At 39.5% G+C, this 9,178-nt stretch overlaps 1 protein-coding gene across 1 annotated transcript in view; it reads left to right on the top strand.

Moving 5' to 3' along the window:
- The first annotated feature begins 2,636 nt into the window (after positions 1–2,636).
- Positions 2,637–9,178, top strand: part of LOC116694811 (myosin-14) — an 8,105-nt gene continuing 1,563 nt past the window's right edge. The window contains exons 1-6 of the mRNA XM_032524703.1: positions 2,637–2,726; positions 3,401–3,643; positions 5,223–5,410; positions 7,846–8,059; positions 8,889–8,987; positions 9,094–9,161. Coding sequence (XP_032380594.1) covers positions 2,637–2,726; positions 3,401–3,643; positions 5,223–5,410; positions 7,846–8,059; positions 8,889–8,987; positions 9,094–9,161 — 902 coding nt within the window. The remainder of the gene's footprint in view (positions 2,727–3,400; positions 3,644–5,222; positions 5,411–7,845; positions 8,060–8,888; positions 8,988–9,093; positions 9,162–9,178) is intronic.

Raw genomic sequence — 9,178 nt, 5'->3', positions numbered from 1 at the left:
CATTGTGGGGCTGTTATCGGCCTCCCACCAATCAGGAGTTCTGTATTACTGAATACAGAAGGGAAAGTGTGCCAGTTACAAGCTATGTGGCAGGGTGTTTCAGCTAATCTCCAAGTCTTGATGAGACGTGAGATGAAGGGGTCAAAGCGTTTGTTAGAAACAATGGCAAAAAGAACGTCATGGGGCTTTGTAAGGTACGGCAACAAACAGACACATCGTGGGTTAAACCAAGTAAGGAGGGGCTTTAATACTAAAAAAACATAAATAGAAGTTGGGACCTGAGAGGCCACCATCCTATTTTTTTCTCTGTAGAGCAGACATCTTGAGTCGAGGCCGTTTGGCTTTCCAGATAAGTTTAGATACCGCTGATTGTAATTTTTGCCAATAGCCAGCAGGATTCAACCTACAATTTCATGACAGCTGGACAGACTCCATTTGGCAGCGGTGTCAAAGGTACTGACATTCATTACTCAGGTAGAAGCATAGATACTGGGGTTTAAAAAGACTTCTGTAGAATATGAAGTATCAACTCAAGCTTTTCACTTGAGTAAAAGTGTAAAAGAACTGGTTTTAAAACTACTTAAAGTGTTAAAGTAAAAGTAATGTAAGGGGAAAAAAATAATATTAATATGCTACGGCGAGTTTTGGAAACAATTAGCTCATGGTACTTGGGTGCGCAGAGCTTGCAGCGCATTTGAAAGGAGTTGTTTTGGTTGAATTTTGCTTGAGTTCTCTTGAGTCTCTGCCACGGACATCTTCGTACTAGACTACATACGTCTGCTATTTCCTTGTTGGAGTGTGATGTCATTTGCAGGTGCGATGGATTGAGTTCAAACCAGTAGTGTGTCGGAATGGGACAGTATATGTTCATACTTCTTATCCAACCACAATCAAATTCACTCTATCCGGATGGCGTGATTTAACTGGATGTTTTTTTTTTTTGTGTTTTTTTGAACAATGAAAACAAGTCAAACGGAAGTAGAAGTTATGAGGCTATTTTTAAAATGTAAGGAGTAGAAGCGGCGTTTGATACAGTGGACCATGCAGTCCTCCTCTCACGCCTTGAGAATTGTGTAGGGATCAAAGGTTGGCACTTAATGGTTCGCTCCTATCTGTCAAATAGGAGTTTTTCTGTTATGATTGGTGACCTCTCCTCGTCAGTTGCTCCTCTCTCTTGTGGGGTACCACAGGGATCATCCTTGGCCCTATTCTGTTTTTTTATATTACTGCCTTTAGGGGCGATTATAGGGAACACAACCTGTCTTTCATTGCTACGCGATGATTTGCAAATCTATTTGCCTATTAAGCAAATGACAGTGTTGCACTAATTCCCTGCTAAGCTGCATCGCTGATATTAATTTGTGGCTTTCAGACAATTTTCTTAATTTGAATGATAATAAAACGGAGTGTATTATTTTTAGTACTCCAGGCATGCAGAATGGCCCAGCTGTGAGTTTGGGAGCTCTGGCATCTTGCACGAGATCTATTGTCAAAAACTTGGGGGTTACTTTTGACTGCAGCATGAAATTTGACAAGCAGATCAGTAACGTTGTTAAAATGAGCTTTTTCCAGCTTCGCCTGCTGGCTAAAGTTAAACCCTTTCTGAACAGGCATGACCTAGAAAAGGCCGTTCATGCTTTTATCAGTTCAAGGTTGGACTACTGCAATGCCCTCTATGTTGGTCTGACTCAGACCTCCATCTCACGTCTTCAACTTGTTCAAAACGCTGCTGCTCGCTTTTTAACAAATACACCCAGACGTGCCCACATCACTCCCGTTCTCTACACCCTGCATTGGCTCCCGGTGCGTTTTAGAATAGATTTTAAGATTTTATTGTTTGTTTTTAAAGCTTTAAATGGTCTCGCCCCAGAGTATCTGTCTGAAATTTTAACTGTGCGGGAACACAACCGGTCGTTGCGGTCTTCAAATCAGTTGGTTTTAGAAGTCCCAAGGTCCAGGTATAAACGGTGGGGTGATCAGGCTTTTGCAGTTGCTGCCCCGAGACTATGGAACAAGTTACCCCCTGATATACGTACTGTTACAGATGTCACTCTTTTCAGGTCCAAAATCAAAACATATCTGTTCAGTCTGGCTTTTAATACGTAGCAGTGGTGTGACAATTTCATCCTTTTGTTTCTTTGTAACCTTTTCTGATTTTATTGTTTTCTGTGTTTACTCTTTCTGTTGTATGTTGTGATTTTACTCATTTTGTTAAAGCGCTTTGGATGCCTGCTGGTAATTGTAAAGTGCTATATAAATAAATTTTGATTGATTGATTGATAGAAAGAACTGATAATTGCGTGAAAATGTAAGACATAGTCTAGAAGTAATAAGTCTGCGGTAAATAATTATTCCAGTAAAGTATAGATATCCAAAATTTCTACATAAGTAAGGTAAATATTTGTACTTCATTACTTGACAACTCTGCCATTTGGTAATAAAAATCCTTAATAAATAAATAAGTATGCTTAAGGCTTTGTAGGGCACTTCTCTTTTTTCAGCCGACTCTTTCCAGGAACTTGTGGTCTTGTTAGAATGATGAATTTCTTACTGGCACCAGTCAGTAATTCAGTCATTTTCCTCAGGAATGCGAGGATCTGAGAAAAGAAAACAAGTACTTGTCTAATGAGATCCACATGGAGCGGATTATGATGCGCACAGAGAATGAGCTGACCATGAGGAACCTCAGGAATCTGAACCAGGAGCTGCAGACTCAAGTCAAAGAGGTACACACTCAAACACTGAGTTTTAAACAGTGCATAACTCAAGAGATGAAAAGGCCAGCCTTCTCCTGAGGACTGATCAAAATAAGGCATAGGTCTTCATAAAACACCAAGAATTGTGTTAAATTAGTATTAATAATACTTAATTATTAGATTTAGAACTAAATGGGGGAAATCGCTGCAGAAGAGGCTGAGATATCCTGACTTTCAGTTCGTATGAGTCAAGCTCAAAAAACACTAGATTCTATATTTACAACCACTAGCCTCTTTGCAATGCCTGGCCAATGTATTTCCAACTCCACAATCCTAGTTTGTAAAACAGGAATCTTTTATAAAGTTGTAGCTCAAGATCACACTGATGATGATCTCAGATTAGGCTACTTTCTTTGATTTGAAAAAGCTCCTCAGCAGCCAGAGAAGACGTGCAACTGCTTTCACAGGCTCTGTAGCAAATGCCTGCCACAATAAGTGGAGGAAGTGTCCATTTAATACTAGAAGAAGGCAGCATTTGAGTTCGATAGTCTCTGATGGTAGTGAGTGACCTTACATAAATGTATGAAGGAGTTTCATGTAGTACCATGAAACTATATTCATTCATGCCACGTAGTACCTCACTGTGTTTGGAGTCGTATTACATCTAAAAACAAAAGGCAGTCCTCTGCTGTTTCCTGACTAAGTCATTACAGTATGCATCCACCTTTCTCTGTGACCCACATCAGCTGAAGCAGAAGCTGTATCAGAGCCAGCAGAGGGCGACTTTGTGCTCTAGAGCGGCAGACGAGGCGGAGGAGACCAGAGCGGAGGCGGAGAAGTGCAGGGCCCTAGCTGAGGCTCGGGCCCTCGGGTATCAGCGGGACAAGGAGACAGCAGAGGCCGACAGGAGCCGAATGAGTGAGGAACTGCAGCATCTTAAAAAAGAGGTACACAGTTATACACTGATATTATCAGGTGGTCTGCACACTCACCTTAACACAACTTGTCAGCAACAGAACAGAAAAAATTGGAGGCAGCAACTAATGTAACTACAGTGCAACATGTTATGTGTTTGCGCCTTGGGTGCTACATCATGACTCCATCAGGGTGGGATGTTACACTGAATGTAAAACAACAACAAGTCATTCCAAATTTCAGCAGGTTGCATTTTTGTTTAACCAAATTATGCAGTAGTTGAAGAACAGAGGCCCGGGGGGGCTAGCAACTGCAAGGACAATTATGTGTTGAAATATATAGTAAAAAATCAAGTCAATTTATTGCAACTGTGAGGAAGTGCATTTAAAGGTTGATGCTGGTTATAATCTATATTCTTCTTAATGTCAACAAATCCAATAAAAAGACCAAAGTTAACAATTAAAGGTGCTCTAAGCGATGTTTTAGGCAACAACACTTGTCATCACATACAGCAAACATCTCCTCACAATCCGTGGGCTGCCTAAACACAGAACACACTGTAAAAAATATGTTCTCTGTAGACAGCCCAGGGACTTTGAACAGCAACAAAAATAAACTGCGCCAACCTGCACCACGAAGCATACACTAACAGTGTTCCAGTGTTCCAGCCAATAACCGACGGGAAGGATTTGGGGGTGGGGGGTTAGCGCGTGGAAGCACAGAAGGGAGGGGACGGGATAAGGAGGAGGGCGGGGTGAGCTAGTTTCGTACTTTGAACGTCAACAAGAAGTAAAGTCACCCAACATCGCTTAGAGCACCTTTAATATATCCCACTAACAAGTATCCTACCGTCTGAGTACACAGCCTGATACATCGTCCTCTGTGTCAAGCTCCATTGTTGAAAGTCTCTACCACATTGTTGGTTTTGGTCTTTTCATGGGATTTATTGACTATGAAAAAAATGTAAAATACTGCCAGCCTCATTCTTTAAAACAACACAAGTTCAATAAAGCTAAAATGTTCAAACCAGATACAATGTGTAAGAACAAGCAACAGAGATTTAGACCCATAACTGATTGTTAAGTGCCTAAAGCTAAAATACTAAATAAATACAAATTTTCCGGTTGTGTGTGCATTTATCATAATAAGTGGGAGAGTGTTCATAATCTAAGGGGAATCCTTAACATATCAGAAGTGTAACAGCCAACAGTTTTAGGTCAGAGGACTTCAAAGACCTCGATGAGACCAGAGGGCTTACAAAATCTGCCTTTGATACAACTAGTGAGATTTTAAAATCGATCGAACGGTGCCAGAGAGAAACCCATTACTTTCTCCAGATCATGGGGTGAGAGGAAACATTTAACAAATTATGGTCATGATCATGTTGTATTGATAAGCAAAACAATGAACCTTCAGATGACATTTCCCAAACCAGATTGGATTTGGAATATTTTTAGCGCAGTTTTCTGGTTAAGTTCTCTTTCTCTGATACCAGCGTCAATATCTCTCAATCAGCCAGGGCATCAACAGGACATAACATTATCAGGGGCCTGAATCGACTCAATTATGACCCATGACATTCATTTGGCATCTGCCTTTTCTTTTCTGTAGCACACTGATCTGCAGCTTTTACTAGCAAAAGCAGAGAAGGGTTACTTTGAAAACAAGCTGAAGCTGGACCGGGTGTCAGGGGAGAAGCAGGCCCTGCTGCAGGAGAACAGGAGCCTGGGGGGAGACAGAGAGGAGCTCCGACACAAGCTGAGACAGATTACAGAGGAAAATATCCAAATTAAACAGAGGTAGGTATATTTCATGGGTACCTTGTCTGTGTACCCAAAGTACAGTACATACAGAAAGTGTTATATAATTGTTTAGTTTGCAGAGTAAAAAAGATCAAAACAGATTTGATTTTAGCAGAGATTTTGTTTTCTTGATATGCTGTTCTAGTCTGGCTAGACTAAGAAAAACTCAATAGATTTGAGATTAAACATTGGTCCGGGGATTCTGCTCTATGTGACTCTGTATGTAATTGGAAAGTCCTTCAACCAATCAGACCTGTGCAGACTCTACGAAGTGGTCAATCACTTGGCATAGAAGTCTTCTTCTTTGCCCAGAAATAGAAAAGCATATTGAAAAAAGTAAGAGACCAGCTTTTTAAAAGTGTAAAGGCTACTATAGCTGTAATACATACTTTGAACTGTGTGGTGCGAGAGAGTTGATTGCAATATATGAGCTCAACGCTAGATGGGAGAAATTCTTAAACATTGGACTTTTAAAGCTGCAATTATAATATGACAAAAAAGAATCAAGAGGGGGCAGACCAATATTAGTAGCTGAGGTTCGAAAGAAAGATACAACTGTATTTATCTGCATAACAATGATAAGTGACTACACTTCAGAACGGTCAGCATGTGCTGTATAAGGAAAACTAAATAGGACCAAGGATAGAGCCCTGGTGTGCACCAAATTTCAGCTGAACATGTATTGTAGGATTTCATACTCTTTGTTAGAAAAGTTGCAAATAAACTCCCGCACAATGTACATTTATTTGCAACGTTTCAGTGCTAGACCTTAGTTTGTTTGCAACTGTTAACCTACTTATCCCTCTTCTACGTACCTGTTTCATTAATTAGACACAAAAAGACTACAGAAAAGATTATTTTTCAGTATGTAACTACTATACAAAGGATGTGATAAGTAAAAAAAAGAAATGTTTTGAATGATTAAGTAATTGCTTTGCCAAACTAATCAGACACACAGTCACAATGTGGACCGTAATTGTCTCGTAAGAAATGATAAACAGCCAGGTTGAATGTCAAACCTTATTGTTATCCCTTATTAAAAAAGAATAGAGTGGGAATGTACTCCACATATAGGAAGCAATACATCCACACATAATAGCAAACTATGTAACCGTATGGGAAATCACAATAAAAAGAAATTACATTTACAAGATGAGATTTTAGTCAGAGGAGTGACCAGCATCATGTTATTCAAATGGATTTCTTATGTTTTGAAGTTTTTCAGGCAATTTGGCTGAAATACATCTTTTGCTTTTGCTTTGCTTTTTTTTACAATTTTGGGACCACCCAGAGCTGCATCATACAGTAACTGGATAAGTACTTAACTCCATTTAAGATCTACATTTTCAAAAACCAGAAAGGACATATATTCTCCTGCTGAGTGTAAAACTGGAAGCCTCAAAGCAGATGACGCTGGTAAAAGAGTTATGATCTTGGCCTTTGTTTGATGGCGATTTCCTGCCATGTTTTTACAGCATTTTTGGGTATGTTTGACCTCTCAATGCCCAAGACAATGTCCAGAATAAATCTTAGTTTGTAGACACACTGTAAACATAACTGAAACTCAGACTTAAAAAAAATCATTCATTTGAATGATGAAGGCGTCCCCCCAAGGATGAGATCAGCCAGTCTAAGAGTGCTTGCAAAACATTTTCAGTGTCAAATATTTTATTTTTTACATGGGAATGCAGAAGAACAATAAGAACACGACTGGAGGATGGATACGGTGAAAAGAGATGAGGAAAGTTGGAAGTGAAGAAGAATAAAGAAGGATTTAAAGGGGGCAGCAAAGGAAAAGACAAAAGAGTAGAAACTATTCTTTTTGATCATCTTTTAGAAAGATGAATGTCAGAAAAGAGAAGGGCTGTTTGATTCTAAGATAAGTTTCCCAAGATATGTGCAGGATTTCAAATACTCCCTTAAAAGTAGAAACCCACTAAATCACACATTTCTTCACCTTCATTTGGACACACGTCCAGGTGGCCTCTGTGGAGTGTCAGTGAACAGACAAATGATCCAGATGTGTTTAGCTACTCTAGATTAATCCACACAGGCTACTGTACTGGTAAAGAGGTTTACATTGTCAAAACAGATTGTTGCTTTGATTTACTGGCTAATATTTGTTATGTTTTTGTATCTGCATACAAGGTTTAAATGACCTTTCAGACAAGCAAATGTAGTCATGATGCAAACAGTACTTTAAAAACACAACATTGCACTAAGGTTCTTAACAAAGTAGAAGTCACAAGATTGGAAGAAAGGTGAACTAAAATGAGAAAAAATGAGGAAAAGGAGTATAATAAGGCACAAATAGCAAAGCATAAGAGCGAGTTTGTAAAACAATGTGGAAAACGGAATGGAAATCAGTTTCTCTGCAGTCTGGTGGTTAAATTTAGGTATTTTTGGATGTCATTTTAGTCTTGCTTTCACAGTGAGATGAATTGGAGGCGCAGAGCGATGGCGTCGGAAGAGGACGGCAAAAAGGCCAACCAGGCTCAGCAGGAGGCCGAGGCCGAGAGGCGTCTGGCTGAGAAGGAGCGGCAGGAGAGAACGGCCGAGTGTCTCAGCTGGAGGGAGAAGCACCAGGAGTTAGCCGAAAGGTTCAGAGCTCAGGAGGACCTGAAGGCTCTGAGGCAGAACAAAGCAGTAAGAAAGCACCCATGACAGCCGTTCTTGTTCATCACACCTCAGCACTGATCATGTTCTCTGGAGGAGACGAGAGTCGCATTATCCAAGTGGTTGTTTCTGTTGTATTTAAACATTTTAATTGTACTTGCGAACAGCGTTGTATGGAACCATCCGTGTTATTTTTGGGCACTTTGGTTGAAAGAAACCCAAATTTTAGACATAGTAACTTTAAAAAGGGGGTTGACCCGAGGACAGCAGAAGGGTTAAATTGTAGTTTCATATACAGTAAAATCTGTCATTCCACAATGACATTGTTGCATGGTGATATACTGTATTTACAGTATAGGTACATATATGTGAAAGCCCATTTCTGCATGTAAATGAACAAATATGGTGAAAACTTGATTCTGTAAGTCAATACAATGAGAATCTTTCTCAAAATAATGACTTAGTAACTCAAAATAAGTCACTAATTTGAAGATACTAATTCATTCTTTTGAGATGTTAAGCCATTATTCCAAAAGGTTTATTTTTGGAAACTAAATCATCATTTTTAAGTTTCTTATACTTTTGGGACACTAAGTCATTATGTGAGATACAAAGTCCTTATTTTGGGAATTTCTAACTATAATAACTTACAGGATCTTTTTTCATCACATTGGCAGAAATTGGCTTCCATAGATTTCATGTCAGCATCTAGCATAAGTTAGAAATGACATGTTTTCCATTAAACAACAGGAGATTAGGAGTGTGGTGTGTAGAAATGGAAATTTCTTCCATTCTTTTTTTTTTTTGCCTGTGTGGTTAATACAAATTGAAGGTGCATTTTATGTTTGTTTTGGAACAGTGTCAAGCCAACGTCAAGAGTTACTTCCTCTGCATGACAGAAAGCGATCAGAGGGTGAAAATTCTCAAAAATCAAGACGGCATGCCAAGACATTTTACGGTGAGATGACTCTACAGCTGTGTTCATGACGTTATTTAATAACTTAAAACAAGAAAAAAATGTAAAAGCGACCAGTTCTCATGTCATGGCATGTGATTTTGTTCAGGAGGGAGACCCTGTGTACATCTCCACCCCTGAGTCCAGTCCTGAAGAGCCTGAAAGAATTCCATCCAGGTAACACTGTGGCCACA

The sequence above is a fragment of the Etheostoma spectabile genome, chromosome 8, assembly GCF_008692095.1.
Source record: "Etheostoma spectabile isolate EspeVRDwgs_2016 chromosome 8, UIUC_Espe_1.0, whole genome shotgun sequence".
In the NCBI taxonomy this organism is placed as follows: Eukaryota; Metazoa; Chordata; class Actinopteri; order Perciformes; family Percidae; genus Etheostoma; species Etheostoma spectabile.
Note: the sequence above shows the minus strand (reverse complement) of the source record. Positions and strands in the feature narration are given on the sequence as shown.